The 17,328-nt window shown below is 38.6% G+C and overlaps 1 protein-coding gene across 1 annotated transcript in view; it reads right to left on the minus strand.

Moving 5' to 3' along the window:
* The window catches only part of MYBPC1 (myosin binding protein C1), a 167,299-nt gene that overhangs the window by 45,689 nt on the left and 104,282 nt on the right, over window positions 1–17,328 (minus strand). The window contains exons 13-20 of the mRNA XM_060114235.1: window positions 15,892–16,058; window positions 14,818–14,950; window positions 12,494–12,618; window positions 11,410–11,515; window positions 9,126–9,292; window positions 7,235–7,397; window positions 6,038–6,144; window positions 5,580–5,713 (exon numbers count right to left, since the gene is read on the minus strand). Of these exons, the coding sequence (XP_059970218.1) occupies window positions 5,580–5,713; window positions 6,038–6,144; window positions 7,235–7,397; window positions 9,126–9,292; window positions 11,410–11,515; window positions 12,494–12,618; window positions 14,818–14,950; window positions 15,892–16,058 (1,102 nt within the window). The remainder of the gene's footprint in view (window positions 1–5,579; window positions 5,714–6,037; window positions 6,145–7,234; window positions 7,398–9,125; window positions 9,293–11,409; window positions 11,516–12,493; window positions 12,619–14,817; window positions 14,951–15,891; window positions 16,059–17,328) is intronic.

A 17,328-nucleotide genomic window follows, 5' to 3' on the forward strand; every position in this document is an offset into this window, starting at 1 on the left:
ACTGAAAAGGGTTGAAGAAGGCCACAGTGCCAATTTCCCATACAAGTTGAGTACTGATTTTTCCCTTCCAGTAGGACATGAAAGAATGAACATCTAATTCCCAAAGTAAAGACAGAGTGAAGTTGAGACTTCTATTATAGTTTCTTTCTTTTCTCCTTCTTCTCCTTCTCCTTTTCCCCTTCTTATTTTCCTTCATTTCTCGCCTTCCTTCTTCCTGACACAGAAGTTTAAAGCAGCATTACATTTTTCTGATTCCCAGGTCATATCTTCCACGCAATAATAGACAGCCGGGCTTCCCTGGTGGCGCACTGGTTGAGAGTCCGCCTGCCGATGCAGAGGACGCGGGTTCGTGCCCCGGTCCGGGAGGATCCCGCATGCCGCGGAGTGGCTGGGCCCGTGAGCCGTGGCTGCTGGGCCTGCGCGTCCGGAGCCTGTGCTCCGCAGCGGGAGGGGCCACAACGGTGAGAGGCCCATGTACCGCAAAAAAAAAAAAAAATAATAGACAGCCAATATACAAAGAGGAAAAACGGAGAAGGTCAAGGCAATTTAGAAACAGGGTAATTTGCCACTATTGTCCACTCTACTCCTTTGTGTCTGGATTAGGACTTGTAAGTCTTCAATAACATAAGATTGTGACAACGGTAAGAATACTTGAAATGGTTTTCGTAATTCTCATTTTATAATAGAACAACATTTCCTCATTTTAGCCCAATTCTAATCTTAAGATTGTAAAAGATGTTCTGCTTGAAAAGAAAAATAACTTACTTAGGGTGGTGTTATATTATCCTCTTCATATTTCTATCTTTTATTTTGTTTCTTATGCTATAATTTACATAAAGTAAAATTCATAGTTTTAGATATATAATCTATGAATTTTGACAAATTTATGTGAGTGTGTAACCACCCCCATAATCAAGCTACAGACTGTTTCCATCACATCTCACAGTGTCTCCATGCTCCTTGGCATGCAACCCACTAACCCCACATCCTGGTCCCTGGCACCCACTGGTCTATTATTTGCCCCTTTGGTTTCCCCTTTTCCAGAATGTCATATAAATGGAGTCAAACAGTATGTAGTCTTCCGAGTGCATATTTTTAGACTGATCCATGTTGCTGCTTGTATTACTAGTACGTTCCTTTTAATTGTTGAGTAGTTTTCCATTGCATGTTCCACGTGCAGTTGGAATACATTTGTACAACTGGACTTTTGAGTCATTTCCAGGTTTTGACAATTATAAATAAGTGCTATAAACATTCCTATATGAGTTTTTGTGTGGGCATGTATTTCATTTCTTTTGGGTAAATACCTAGGAATAGCCTTGTGGAGTTTTATGGTAAGCTCCTGCTTAACTTTATAAAAAACTACCAAACTGTTTTCCAGAGTGGATGTACCATTTTGCATTCCCACCAGCAATGTATGAGAGTTTAATTGTTCCATATCCTTGCCAGCATTTGGTACTGTCAGGTTTTTTTTTAATGGCTTTTAAAAAATACTCTGTTTTTTGTTCCAGCTTCTTTCACACAGCATAATTATTTTGAGAGTCATCCAAGTTATTGCAGTACTCCCTTGTATGAATTTCTTACAATTTGTTTATCCATTCACCCACTGATGGAATTTGCATTGTTTTCAGCTTTTGAATATTACAAATAAGGCTACTATGACCATTTGTTCTAGTAGATTTTTTTGCAGATTACATTAGATTTTCTACATCAATGATTATGTCATCTGCAAATAAAGACAATTCTACTTCTTCCTTCCCAAAATGGATGTCTTTTACTTCTCTTTCTTGCTTGATTGCCCTGGCTAGAACCTCCAGTACAATGTTGAACAGAAGTGGTGAGAGTGAACATCTTTTCTCTCTTCTTTCTGATCTTAAAGGGAAAGAATTCAACCTTTCACTATTAAGTAGGATTATAGTTGTAGGATTTTTATGGATGTCTTTTATTATGCTGAGGAAGTTCCTTTCACTTCCTAGTTTGCTGAGAGATTTTTACTAGGAATGGATGTTAGATTCTGTCAAATGCTTTTCTGTGTCTATCGAGATGACCACATTTTTCTCTGGTTTGTTAATATGGTGAATTATATTAACTTATTTGAAAATGTTAAACCTACCTTTGCATTCCTGGGATAAGTCCCACGTGGATATAATGTACTGTTCCTTTTATGTATTTTTGGATTTGATTTGCTAAATTCTGTTTAGAATTTTTTCATCTATGTTCAGGAGTGATATTGATTTGTAGTTTTCTCTTCTTGTAATGTCTTTTTCTGGTTTTGCTATAAGGGTAATACTGGCCTTCAAGAATGTGTTGGGGGGGGCTTTCCTGGTGGCGCAGTGGTTGAGAGTCTGCCTGCTGATCCAAGGGACACGGGTTCGTGCCCCGGTCCCGGAAGATCCCACATGCCACGGAGCAGCAAGGCCCGTGAGCCATGGCCGCTGAGTCTGCGGGTCCGGAGCCTGCGCATCTGGAGCCTGTGCTCCGCAATGGGAGAGGCCACAACAGTGAGAGACCCGCGTACCACAAAAAAAAAAAAAAAAAAAAGAATGTGTTGGGAAGTATTCCTATCTTCTCTTCTTCAATTTTCTGGATGAGTTTGCATTGAATTTGTATTATTTCTTTCTTAAATGTTTGGTGGAACTAACCAATAAAGCCATCTAGATGTGGAATTTGTTTTTTGAAGAGACTTTAAACTACAAATTTCATTTCTTTCATAGAGATAGGGCTATTCAGTACTGATTTAGTGGTATTTTGCAAATTCTGATATGTGTTGTGTTCATAAATATTTTCTAATTTCCCTTGTAATTTCTTCTTTGATCCATGAGTTACTCTTTTAAAAAGCTACTTAGTTTCTAAATATTTGGAAATTTTCCAAATCTGTTATTGTTTTCTAATTAATTCCACTGTGGTCAGAGAATATACCTTGCATGACCTGAATCCTTTCACATTTACTGAGACTTATTTATGGTCTATTTTGGTAAATCTTCCATGTGCATTTTAAAATAATGCCCAGTCTACTTTGTTCAATGGAGTGTTCTATAAATGTCAACTACATCAAGATGGTTGATAGTATTTCTCAAAACTTGTACATTTTGTTCTATCAGCTATTGAGAAAAGTAGTAAAATCTCTAACGTACCTATTTTTCTTTGTAATTCTATCATCTTGCTAATTGTTTTCTATTTGTCCCATCTGTCCTGTGTCTCTTTTGCTGCCTCCGTTTGGATTCATTAGATATGTTTTTGTGGCTCTATTTTACATCCTGTGTTGGCCTATTAGCTATAACTCTTTATTGTTTTAGTGGTTCCTTTAGGGTTTAGAGTATAGTCTACCTTCATGTGGTATTATGATACTTTACATTTAGCAAAAGAAACTTACAATAGCATATGTCCATTTCACTCCTTTCAATCCTTACTTCCTTTCTCCCCTCTTGGCCTTATGTTTTCATTGTTACAAATTTTACTTACACTTATGTTTGAAGGCCATGGTGCGTTGTTATTATTTTTGCTTAAACAACCAAGTATCTTTTTAAGGAGATTTAAATAATAAGAAAAAAATTCTTATATATTTATCCATGTAGTTATTATTTCTGACCCACTTACTGATTGCTCCTTTGTGAAAATATTTTCATCTTAGTATCATTTCCTTTTGACTTTAGGACTTCTTTTAACATTTCTTGTAGTGCAAGTCTACTGGAGATGACTTCTTTCAGCTTTTGTATATAAATAATTTTATTTAGCCTTCATTTCTGATAATTATTTCTACTGAGTATAGAATTCTAGGTTGGCAGTTTTTCCCCCTTTAAACGTTGCTCCACTGTCTTCTCACTTGCTTTGTTTCCAGAGATCAGCTGTCATCTTTGTCTTTGTTCCCACGGGTTTAATGTGACTTTTTCTCTGACTACTTTTAAGATTTTTTCTTAACCACAGGTTTTGAGCAATTTGATTATGATGGGTCTTGGTGTAGATGTCTTTTTTTTTTTGGTGTAGATGTTTTAATGTTCCTTGTGCTTGGATTTTATTGAGCTTCTTGTATCTGAGATTTTCTAGTTTTTATCAAATTTGGAAAATTTGGGGCCATTTTTTCTCTACATTTTTATGTTCCCCTCATTGGGGACTCCAATTACACATAGATTTGACTGCTTGAAGTTGTCCCATAGCTCAATAAAGCTTTTTTTTTTCCTCCAGAAAATGGAAAAGGAGGAAACACTCTCCAACATTTAAAAAAAAAAACAAATTATTTTTTAGAGCAGCTTTGAGTTCCCTGCAAAATTGAATGGAAAAAGTACGAAGAGTTCTCATATAACCCGTCTCCACACACACATAACTTTCCCCACTACTGACATCCCCCACTAGAGTGGGTACACTTGTTATAATTAATGAACCTACATTGACAAATTGCTATCTTTGAAGGTCTATAGTTTACATCAGGGTTCACTCTTGGTGTTGTACATTTTATGGGTTTTGACAAACCTATAATGACACGTATCCATAATTTTAGTATCATATGGAACAGTTTTACTGCGCCTAAAACATTTTATACAGGAAGCTGCAGAGTCACACTGGAGCCGGCTCGACTCTACCACTCCAATCTTATTTATTATTCTCCTCCTCACTCACGCTGCCTTGGCCACACTGGCCTTCTTTGTATTCCTCCAACACATTAAGTGCATTCTCTCCTCTTGTTCTTTGCACTTGCATTGACATCAACTGGAAATCTCTTTGCTTTGATCTTCTCAAAATGGTTCCTTGTTGTCATTCATAGAGGCTGTTCTCATGCCCCATGCAGTCATTTACTAATCATATTACCCTGTTTTGTTGTTGTTAAATAATTATTTTATTTTATTTTTGGCTGCATTGGGTTTTCGTTGCTGTGCGCAGGTTTTCTCTAGTTGCGACGAGCGGGGGCTACTCTTCTTTGCGGTGCACGGGCTTCTCATTGTGGTGGCTTCTCTTGTTGAACACAGGCTCTAGGCACACAGGCTTCAGTAGCTGTGGCATGCAGGCTCAGTAGTTGTGGCTTGCGGGCTCTAGAGAGCAGGCTCAGTAGTTGTGGCACATGGGCTTAGTTGCTTTGTGGCATGTAGGATCTTCCTGGATCAGGGATCGAACCCGTGTCCCCTGCATTGGTAGGTGGATTTTAAACCACTGTGGCACCAGGGAAGTCCCACCCTGTTTTTTGTTTTTTGGTTTTTTTAATTTTCGTAGGACTCATTACTATCCAAAGTGACTTTGTTTATTTATTTATTTAATAATTCATTGTCTATTTCTCTTCCACCCCATTACCTGACACCCATTAGAAGGAAAGGTAGAACCTCATTCACTGCACATAATAACATTCATATGCATATGCACAGGGTCACATAGTAGGTAGTCAGAAATATGAAAAGCAAATGAATAGATATTATATTTGCCTGAAAATCAGTGATCTTTCTTTATTAAAGGAATTACATCTTTACTGTACATTTATTTCCTGCCTTCTTTCATGTGACTCACAGGAGGCAGGGAGTAGGGTAGGGTGTGTGTGTGTGTGTGTGTGTGTGTGTGTGTGTGTGTGTGTGTGTGTGTGTGTGTGTGTAACAAACCTTATCTGCTCGGCTCCAAATGGCTTTAGGAGGTGGTTCTCCACTGATGGGAATCTCGAGACGAAGCTTGTTTCCTGCAATTACTGTCACTGTATTGTCAGCATCAAGACCATCCAGTATGATCTTGGGAGGATCTGGAATATTAACCGTGGCCTTTGTTATCAGACGGTTATTTCCATGTGATTATCTTGGTTAGTACTTGGCTAGTGTTAAGCATTGGTAGTAACCAATATTTTATCCAGTCAAAAAGGATATAAGCGGAGTCAAAGTAGTTGGTGCCTGGTACCTTGCAAAACTACTTCATTGCTAAGACCTCTTAAGAATCAACTATTATGATTAGTGATTACTACCAATTCATGTATTTTTCTTTATATATCACATTTTGAATATAATTCCAAGGTAAGCAAAACCAGAAAAACAAGAACACAACTCTGCAATGATTTCTTTTATCTACTCACCAATAACATGAACTCTGGCAGGCAAAGTAACAGAGTAGGCATCTGGTGCAAATACATAATCACCTTCATCCTCAACGAGAGCATTGGCTATCACTAATTTGTGGATTCTAAGGAAATGAAAAAACATATTTCTAAGACTTTGCAAAGATTTAGACTGTGTAGGACCCAAACTGAGGAGATACCTGGTTTTATCTTAACTTGTTTAGTGCAGCCTGGAGAGAGACTGAGAATAATGTGATGCCTTAATTATCCTATTTATTGATCCACATTATTTATTTTGGGCTATATGAAACTATCTCTACAAATACAGCCTGCTTACTATGCAAGAATCTCTTGTGCCTTTTTAAAATCTCATAGCTTAAAAAAGGATAGAAGATAACACCTCACTGATGCCATATTTTAAGATTCAAGAAATTACCAAGAATAACCTGACTTTGGCTTTTTATCCAAAACTAAGAGCAACAGTTCTTTTTTTAAAAAAAGTTGAGGTATAGTTGATGTACATTATTATATATTTCATGTATATAACATAGTGATTCACAATTTTTAAAGGTTATACTCCATTTATAGTTATTATAAAGTACTGGCATAAGAGCAATAGTTCTTAACTTTATTGGCATCATGAGCCAGTGAATATCTGATGGACACTATGGCTCCTCAATCTGGAGAAAAACAAGTATTTTTGTACACACAGAATTTGCTTACAATTTCAAAGGATTTATGGGAGCCCCTGAAGTTCATTCACAGTCTCCTAAAAATCCATGGATCCTAGTTTAAGAACTCTTGTCCTACATCTTTGCTAGATTCTAGGATATTATGCAAACCATCCCCCCCTCAGCAAAAAAAATTGTGGAAAGGTCATATGACACTTACTGGTTAGGGACAGTGAATCTAATTCAACCAGTTCCTGAACTAGAATTCAGTATCCTCTAAGCTCATGTTTATATGGAAAGACTCGGTCAATGGGTTTTGAAATAACACAGCACCTCACTGTAAGGTACAGGTACAGGATCACAGGTAGGACATGATGTACGACAGAGAAGTCACATATTCTTGCTATTTGAAAGCAAAGAACCGGAAATAGAGCCTCTCCCTATGAGTACTCTCTAAACATCCTTACCAATCATGTAATTTAGGAAGCAGAAGAAGTGAAGATGGGGACCAGCCCTCACTTAGGGGCCACCCTAGCTTACTTACCTTCCCCTGTGAACAATCTTTAGATGTTCAGTCTCCTGAATGGGTAGGCCATTTTTAGTCCATTTTCCTGATAAGTTTTCAGATATTTCACACTTCAAGCAGATTTCTTTTCCAAGATTTACAGTCTGATCAGTCAGAGGCGTCAATATCTTCAGAGGTTTTACTGCAGAAATAATAGATGGTTATTAAGTGCCAAATCTAAATTCCAGACAGGCCAAGATGGTGTCATTTCACAATGGTACAGTTTCACTATAATGCTTGTTTTGAAAATGAGAATTTGTTCAATGCAGTTGAAATATTTGGGGACAATTAGAGCATAACACACATTTCACGTTCCATTATGCATGATTTTATTCATGAGAAAGACTAGGTGAATCCAGAAAACAGCACCCAGCTGAACTGAGTCAGGTAGGACCGCACAGAGAACACACATACGCCTCAAACATCTACCAGCTGCTTCAGTTCACCCATGTTAAATGAGCCACATCCATGCACATCTGAGATGACAGCTCTCCATCCAATTTCAAATAACCTCCTTCCACTACTTCACAATAGCTCACAAACTGCAACACTTCTGACACCACTTCCACAAGCAAATTTCAGGTCTTTTTCAAGGTAAAGTGCCATACTTATTGTAGTATTTATTAACCATTTAACATCTGTAAAACTGTACTACTGTTTTTTTCTTATTAGGTTCTTATCATTTTATTAAAAAAATGTGTCCCTGACAAAATTGTTGAGTGTTGTGTCCTTAACCCCACTTACCCCATTAGCCCTATGATTTTAATTGCATGACTTTGTACAGCACAGTAATTTTTAGAAATGCATATGTTACATTATAGCAGGACTGACTGTAATTGCTTTAAATGGATACAAATATCAGATAAGGATCTGCCTATGGTTGAAAAAACTTTTTGATATTACACTACAATGGCCATCATTCCACAAAACATAAGCAGTGTATTGCGATTACTTCCAAATAATTCAATAATCATATGAATTGCAACTGGACTTAGAAAGAAATAAGGAAGCAGGGTTTCTGCTCTGCATGTATTACCGATCTTCTTGTGAAGTTCGCTATTCTAATTTTCATGGCTAATTGGAAGGGACAGACTCTACCATCAAGAGCTGACTACCATTAGGGGGCATTTGGGAAAGGACATGAATTCTTTCACGCCTCTAAAGCATATCGGGGGACTTCCCTGGTGGTTCAGTGGTTAAGACTTTGCCTTCCAATGCAAGGGGTACAGGTTCGATCCCTGGTCAGGGAGCTAAGATCCTACATGTCTCACAGCCAAAAAACCAAAACATAAAAAACAGAAGCAATACTGTAACAAATTCAATAATGAGTTAAAAAAAATGGTCCACGTCAAAAAAAATCTTTTAAAAAATTGTTAAAAAAAATAAAGCATATCGGCAAATTAGCTCTTAGTCTTCTCAATTGAGGCCCATTAGTTAGAGCAACTTCTCAGCCCAAATGTAACTGAAGAATGTTGACTGTTTATTGAAGAGATAGCAAGTTCACCAGACCAAAGGTCACCAAAGGATTAAGCAAACAGTATATCAGGATTTGATATCATATCTAAGTATTTATCATGTATTTATATGGTTTGGGGATTGAAATATTTCTTAACCATTTGGGTAACTTCTCTGGCAGGTGATTTTTATACTTCCTTCCCAATATTGGTATTCTACTATTAAACTGAGTAGTAAGTTCTTAGAGTCCCTGACTGATATGACATAGACACTCAGCTGGAATGGAATCTAATTTTACATATTTAAAATTGCCACAAGTAGAAGTCAAATAGATTGAAACTCTCCTAAAACTGAATTAACAAACACAAGACACTAGTAAAACAGCTTGGAAGACATCCAAGGAAGTCTTACTTACAGTCAATGGTAAGTTTAGCAGCTGACTGTCCTCCTGTTGTCATTACAGAATATTCTGCAGTATCAGCCTTTGTTGCTTCGTCTATGACCAAAATGTGTCTTTTGCCATCAACTTTAATGTAGTGTCTTGATCTTGGACCAGGGATGATTTCCTCACCATTCTTAAACCTGAGTTAAAATAGATTATAAAAAAAGTTTTATAAAAGACCCTTCAGGGACTTCCCTGGTGGCGCAGTGGTTAAGAATCCGCCTGCCAATGCAGGGGACACGGGTTCGAGCCTTGGTCTGGGAAGATCCCACATGCCGCGGAGCAGCTATGCCTGTGCACTACAACTACTGAGCCTGTGCTCTAGAGCCCACGCGCCACAACTACTAAAGCCCGCACGCCCAGAGCCCACGCTCCGCAACAAGAGAAGCCACTGCAAAGAGAAGCCTGTGCACTGCAACGAAGAGTAGCCCCGGCTTGCCACAACTAGAGAAAGCCTGCACGCAGCAATGAAGACCCAATGCAGCCAAAAATAAATTAAAAAAAAAAAAAAGACCCTTCAGGAGACAGATACCAGACACTCAAGAACTTTTTGTTGAATTAAAGAATGTTTCGGGCTTCCCTGGTGGTGCAGTGGTTGAGAGTCCGCCTGCTGATGCAGGGGACACGGGTTCATGCCCCGGTCTGGGAGGATCCTACATGCCGTGGAGCGGCTGGGCCCATGAGCCATGGCCGCTGAGCCTGCGCGTCCGGAGCCTGTGCTCCCCAACAGGAGAGGCCACAACAGTGAGAGGCCCGCAAAAAAAAAAAAAAAAGAATGTATGGATCAATGTATCAATAGATTAATATCGTGACAAGTATTGTCTGAAAAATGACATTAAAAACATAAGCCCACTCTTTCCATTTAAGATCAATCAGATAAAGATGCTAACAGTGGATATTACCTACGTTTAGGCTCTTGACGCACACTAGTAAGAATATCATCTTAATACACTTTAAAGACACTTGTGATTCTAGATTAGAATGAACAATCTATTCTGTACCAATTACTAGAGATTCCTGCTGCATAATTAATTTACTCTGTTTCTCAATTAAGATTTTAAGATTCCGAATCGTCTAGTCTTTAATTTTGAGGTTACTCACAGAGAACTTGAGAAAACACTTCCCATCTGACCCCAAAACTACGCTTTTTATTTTTAAGAAATGTTAAAGTAATTGGTAAATCTCAGTCTAAAGTATTTTTCTGAGATACTGTAACAATAAAGTTACTAGGAATAACATGAAAAAAGTATATTTTCTTTTCCTTTTTTTTTTTTGAAAAAAGTATACTTTCCATGTAACTTGCCAGTATGGCATAGTGAGAGTAAGCATGGTATAGAGCACCGGTGGGCTTTGGAGTCAAATAGACCTGGAGAACCTTGAGCCATCCATTTATTAGTAAGTGCCTATTTCCCTATATCCTTACCAATATAGAATTCTGGATCTTTTTTCAGTTTTCTGTTTTACAGGTGAAAAAAAACCCCAGTATCTTAGTATAGTTTTAGTTAAAACTTCTTCTAACATGAATGAGGTTGAGATCCTTTGCATATCTGTAAATGCAATTTCCTGTTCTCCAAACTATGAAGGTAGTTTTTTTGTCTATTAAAAATGGACAGGGGGCCTCCCTGGTGGCGCAAGTGGTTGAGAGTCCGCCTGCCGATGCAGGGGATACGGGTTCGTGCCTCGGTCTGGGAGGATCCCATATGCCGCAGAGCGGCTGGGCCCGTGAGCCATGGCCGCTGAGCCTGCGCGTCCGGAGCCTGCGCGTCCGGAGCCTGTGCTCCGCAACGGGGGAGGCCACAACAGTGAGAGGCCCGCATACCGCAATAAATAAATAAATAAATAAATAAATGGACAGGGACTTCCCTCGTGGTGCAGTGGTTAAGAATCCGCCTGCCAATGCAGGGGACATGGGTCCGAGCCCTGGTCCAGGAAGATCCCACATGCCGCGGAGCAACCAAGCCCGTGCGCCACAACTACTGAGGCTGCGCTCTAGAGCCTGTGAGCCACAACTACTGAGCCTGCGCTCTAGAGCCCGCGAGCCACAACTACTGAGCCTGCGAGCCACAACTACTGAAGCCTGCGCGCCTAGAGCCTGTGCTCCTCAGCAAAAGAAGCCACCTTCATGAGAAGCCCGCACACCGCAATGAAGAGTAGCTCCCGCTCACCGCAACTAGAGAAAGCCTGCGTGCAGCAACAAAGACCCAACACAGCCAAAAAAAAAAAAAAAAAAAGGACAAACTTCAGGAAAGCTATTTACCATTTTACATGGGCATCATCTTCAGACACCTCACATTCTAATTCCACTCTGTCCCCACAGTATGCTCTTCTATCTTCCAGCTGTTTGGTCACTATAACTGGAGGCTCTAGTGTGAAAAAAAAGGAAGATCATAATCATTAAATGTCCAAAAACCTGCCTTGTGACCCTGGGTTTGTTCACAGATGAAAAACCAACAATAAGAAAGTATCATCCATCATAGAGCCATGGTTAGATGGTGGTAGGTAGTAGGTAGGTTTTTTATGATTTTTTCATGGCAAAATAAATAGCTGGCAACCCTGGGTAAGTTTTTCCAATTTTCTAAGAACTCTTCAAATCAAATAAATTATTGTTTTAGAGAGCAGACACATTGTATCAGATATCCTTCTTTTCGCAAATAAGATACCAGATGGTAGGCATTTCTGGGGAAGGAGAACCTGTAACACTAAAATTCTCTACTTCTGGTTCTAGATGGATGATAGAGATTGCAGAATTGTCTTTAAAAAATTTTTTTAATTGAAGTATAGTTGATGTTCAAGATTACAGAGCTGCCTTAATCATAGGTCCTCATAAAGAAAATAAGTGATTCATGGCTTCATTGACACCCTCCAGCTTTTCACAATGTCTTAGTAAATGATGGTCTTCAGTGATCTCAGTGCCAACGATTGATGCCCTTTACTAATGAAGCTGTTTCAAGGGAAATCTATTTGTGATCAGCTGAGTGTGTGAAATGGTTATCCAGTAGACTTTACTGGGTTTCAGAAGTTATCACGAGAACAATTATATGGCAAAATACTGCTTGCTTGAGCCAAAACTACAAGGCATTTTTACTCAGCAGTTTTTTTCTCCCTTTGGCTTTTCTAGTCTTCAACGAACCTGAAGATTAATTAGGATACACAATAACTGCCAGTACAGAGAGGCTTTAATCCAGAGCCAATCTAACACCCAAGATAAACCATCTCTAGAGGTACTACCATCTCTGCTCTGGAGCTCAAAAGCTCACTTCATCATTTCCATTTTGATTATTACCCCTGAGAGAAGGAGGGCTATTGGCTCTTGATGGCTACAGTAAGAAATTTCACTTTACCTCTCACAAAGAGCTCAGTGGAGCATTTGTCATCACCAGCTGTCACATAATACTCTGAATCATCTGTTAGCACACAGTTATTGATAAACATGATTCTTTCGCATCCTTTATGTTCAAAGATGTATCTGTTTTAAACAGAAGGAAGATAAACAGAGTCCATGAACTTGATTTTATTCTTTTCTTTATTGCCAGCAAATTTGGCTTATAATTCAGTAATATTTGAAAGTCAGAAACAGTAATTTTGATCTGCAATTTATGTAGCCATGTCTTACATAGTTTAATAAACATCAAACATGAAACCAATTTCTATCTTTATAACATGTAATGTAACACATATGCATATTTACACATAATACTTAATTTGTCATTTTCTTTTATGTATGTTTTTCATTTCACATATAAATCAGTACTCACATATTTGCCAATGAACCTATTGTTGGAAAATAGGGTTGGCTAAGATTTTTCACTCTGTACATTTTTAAAAGTGAGCAATTCATCTACTTTATAGAGGGACAGAGACGACCTTTTTTTTTTTTTTTTTTTGCTGTACGCGGGCCTCTCACTGCTGTGGCCTCTCCCGTTGCGGAGCACAGGCTCCGGACACACAGGGTCCGCGGCCATGGCTCGCGGGCCCAGCCGCTCCGCGGCATGTGGGATCTTCCGGGATCGGGGCACGAACCCGTGTCCCCTGCATCGGCAGGCGGACTCTCAACCACTGCGCCACCAGGGAAGCCCGAGACGACCTTTTTCATTGATTCATTGATTTCACTCCTTGCTAGCCCAGTGAGACAGATTTTATTGGGTGAATAAATGATTATACAATTGAAGCAATAATATGAACTTAATCATTAACATAGGTGGTAAATTCTATAGAATGTGATATTCTCTTAAATGAGCTTAAGAACTAGTGTTATTATATCATAGTTATCATCTACTAAGAAAGAAGTTGAGTGTTTGGAAACAAAAACCTGAAATCTAAGGAGATTGCAAAATTTGATTATCTGTGACCTAGATTATGAATGGCTATATTAGGGCATCATAACAGACTAAAGAAAAAGTTCTCATTTGGGAAATTCTCAACTTGAAGACTTCAAGAACAAAACACTAAGCAACATTTTTCTAGATAAAGATAACCAAGTAAAATTATGTTTTTGGTAAATTCAGGCTGCCTTCAAGAGATTTTTACCAGATATAAACATTATTATCACAAAGTCACTCCGAGAGCATGACCACATTAAGAAATTGGAGGGCTTCCCTGGTGGCACAGTGGTTGAGAGTCCACCTGCCGATGCAGGGGACACGGGTTCGTGCCCCGGTCCGGGAAGATCCCACATGCCGCGGAGCGGCTGGGCCCGTGAGCCATGGACGCTGAGCCTGCGCGTCCGGAGCCTGTGCTCCGCAACGGGAGAGGCCACAACAGTGAGAGGCCCGCGTACCGCAAAAAAAAAAAAAAAAAAGAAATTGGAATCCACCTAATTGTACCACAGAAGTGACAGATATTCAGGATTAAAGTCTTTTATAAATATGCACGTGGCTCCTGTTAAGTTAAAAATATATATTGAAGTTGAAAATCTCTCAGACTGAGAAGGATCTCTGTAAAGTAGTTTCATAATAGACTAGCGATACCATCAGATATCAGGGAATAGTCTGTTTTCTTCATTTGGGAAAGGGCCATAAAACAATAAAACACAGGCTTTAGATGCTACTCTGGAAAAACAAAAGTTATCTAATTATAAGGTGTGATTCCCAGCTGGTATATCAAATATAGATTTCAATTTTTTTCAAAATTTGGTTTTAAAAAAACTGGGAGAAGTTTGGCAATGCTCTGAAGTAATCACATATAACCTACAGTGACACAAATCCATAGTTAGGAATCACTTGAAATAGTTTGTATAGAATTAAAACATAGAACAGGGGGCCTCCCTGGTGGCGCAGTGGTTGAGAGTCCACCTGCCGATGCAGGGGATACAGGTTCATGCCCTGGTCCGGGAGGATCCCATATGCCGCGGAGCGGCTGGGCCCGTGAGCCATGGCCGCTGAGCCTGCGCGTCCGGAGCCTGTGCTCCGCAACGGGAGAGGCCACGACAGTGAGAGGCCCACATACCGCCAAAAAAAAAAAAAAAACACAAAACATAGAACAGGGTTTAATTTATATAGTACTATAATTTTGATGATTCCAAAATACATGAAAAGTTTTTGCTGTCCCTCTACATGATTTTGTATCATACAGGTATAACTAAAAAGTGCTTTTAGGCATAGAAAATTAAGTCAAATTACTCTTTGATTTGTATAGTTACCACTGATTATTCACAAATTCCACTTACTTTGTACTGGGTCGAATCTCTTGACCATTTTTATACCATTTCACCTCCAACTTTGGATCTGCCAGTTCCACAGCAAATCTTACCCTGCCTCCTTTATCAACCTGATATGCAGGATCGAGAATTTTTGCAAAAGCTGTAAGAGAGAAGAAGCAAAACTATGTTCACATGCATATGCTATGAATTTAAATAGTCAATATATGTATGAGAACCTAAAGCTAAATAAAAAATTGAGAGTGAAGAAGAATTAGGAACCTTCCAAATTATCCCGTATATTTCAGGAGTCTGAATCGATTTATAAACAATAAGATGGTTTAAAAATGTAAAGAGAATCCACATGCTTTTGGAAGAAACATAAGAATTATTGAAGAGGCTTCAAAAATGATTATCTTCATTCTTCAGGGAATGTATGATATACAGTATCCAAATGAAATTTGGACTTGAAGAACATGCTCATTCTCCTAATATGATTATTATCAGGATCACTGGCATTATCTGTGTACATCTATGTCACAGTTTTTTTATCATATAATTTATGAGATACCTTCGATGACTCGTGAGCTTAAATGGAATGCCTTTGACTAACTGAAATAGGCTTATCAAAGTTTTTGTACTGTGGAAACTTGCCCAAATATTGGCATGTTTAAACACTTGGATAACCATATCGGGTGTGAGAAGTGAATTCCCCATGCCTCATCAAATGGGTGGAAGAATATAACAGTAAAACAAAGAAACATAGAATCTACTCTGCCTAAGTAAGAATCAGGAATTTGAGAGTGAGGGAGAGATGCAGAGGCTGGAGAAAGGGGCCGCTGAGAAATTCCCAGTAACAGCGGGAATGTTTAATATTCCATTATATAATACATTGTATGTGTCACTGTAATGCACCTTCTGTTACCTTAAACCTTCAGTAGCTGTCTGCTACCCGCTTAGCCTGTGATGTGCGGGGCAGTAAACTACTTCACCGGAAGTCAAGTTAACCAAGAGAAGAGTAACCCCTACAAATTCCACCCCAACTAGTACGTCCCCAAACCCAGCAGGAAATAGGAAGGATTAATCTCCCCCAGGGGTGCTCACCTGCGCTCTTCTTCTCCACTCTGCGCATGCGCTTAAGCCGCTTGAGCATCCCGCGCAGGTCAGTGATGCCGTACTGGAAGGCGATCTTCTCGTACTCGCTGGGTTTCGCATTCTTCAGCAGCTCCCACACGTCTATCTCAGGTTCTTCTTCCTGCTGTTTCACCTCCCTAACCGGGGAGAACCATTGCCTAGTTTAATAGCTGCCCACTGGCCCTTAAAGACAAGGAAGGTCGGAGTATGGCACCGATTTTTCGGGTCAGTGCTACAAGCTGTGTTTAAAGCCTGAGTCCTTAAAGCCGAGGGGAAAGTGTACTTTGCCTGAAGTCTCAGAGAAACTTCCAGTTAGTCAAAGATCAGATACGTGCACTTATATTAACGCTCTCGTTTTCCTAGTTAAAAACACAATATTAGGGGGAGAGGAGGATACCAGGAAATATCCTTAAGATATTTTTACTTATTTTCAACTTGCAAGTCTAAATAGGAGGTGAGATTTTAAGGAACTTAAAAGAAATGTTTTCATCTAGGATATCGATATTGAAATAAGGATTAAGAACTAGAAGATTTTAGGTGTTGGTCTGTGAAAGAACAATGCTCTCTTTCTACCTTCATTGGCGTGCATACCCTAGCTCTATATGGAGATGGTACAAATACAGTATTTCAAATCTTCGGATTTTGCAAATGGCATTTTTCCTACCATGTTAGTAAATGTGTACATTAACCATTTTTGCTGTTTGTTAATACAAAAAACATTTGAAACTGTGACTAAGCGTTTGTTTTTTGTTTTGGTTGTTTTTCATATGATTTTTGTGTATACATATTCTTTTTAAGAGAAAACTATTTTTTTTCTAAATTGTCAGAGTAAAAAAAAGAGAATGAGATCCAGAAATCTCTCGTATTTCATCTTAAAGTATTGTCTTGAACTTTTTTGGAAGCAGGTTGGGTATGAATCATGAAAATATAAATGTGAAACTGTAAAGCAAATCATTAAGCATTCCATGAACAAGGTGAAAGTAATTTCTTAGTGTAATTATCAAAATTATGACTAAATTTTGATCACTGTCAAAAGAACATATAAAGAACATATATAACTAATATATATACACACATATATATGATTTAAAGTACATACACTTTGTATTTTAAAACCAAAAAATGAAACAAAACTCAGGAATAAACACTTTTAGGGAAAGAGACTTAGTATAAATGTAAAATATAATTCAAATTGATTTCCTTCACTAGCTAAGTAGTCCTAATTTTGTTTAAGCTTAGTTGACTCTTTTTATCAACTAAGGTTAATTTGGAAATGTTATAGTGACTGCTTACTGTGAATAATGCTGGCTTGGATATGATTTTCCCAGGAAAACTGGTCAACACATCTTAAACATCAGTGCGAAAACAGATTCATACTATCATGTTAGCAAATAATGAGTTGCATAT

The sequence above is a fragment of the Mesoplodon densirostris genome, chromosome 11, assembly GCF_025265405.1.
Source record: "Mesoplodon densirostris isolate mMesDen1 chromosome 11, mMesDen1 primary haplotype, whole genome shotgun sequence".
Taxonomy (NCBI): Eukaryota; Metazoa; Chordata; class Mammalia; order Artiodactyla; family Ziphiidae; genus Mesoplodon; species Mesoplodon densirostris.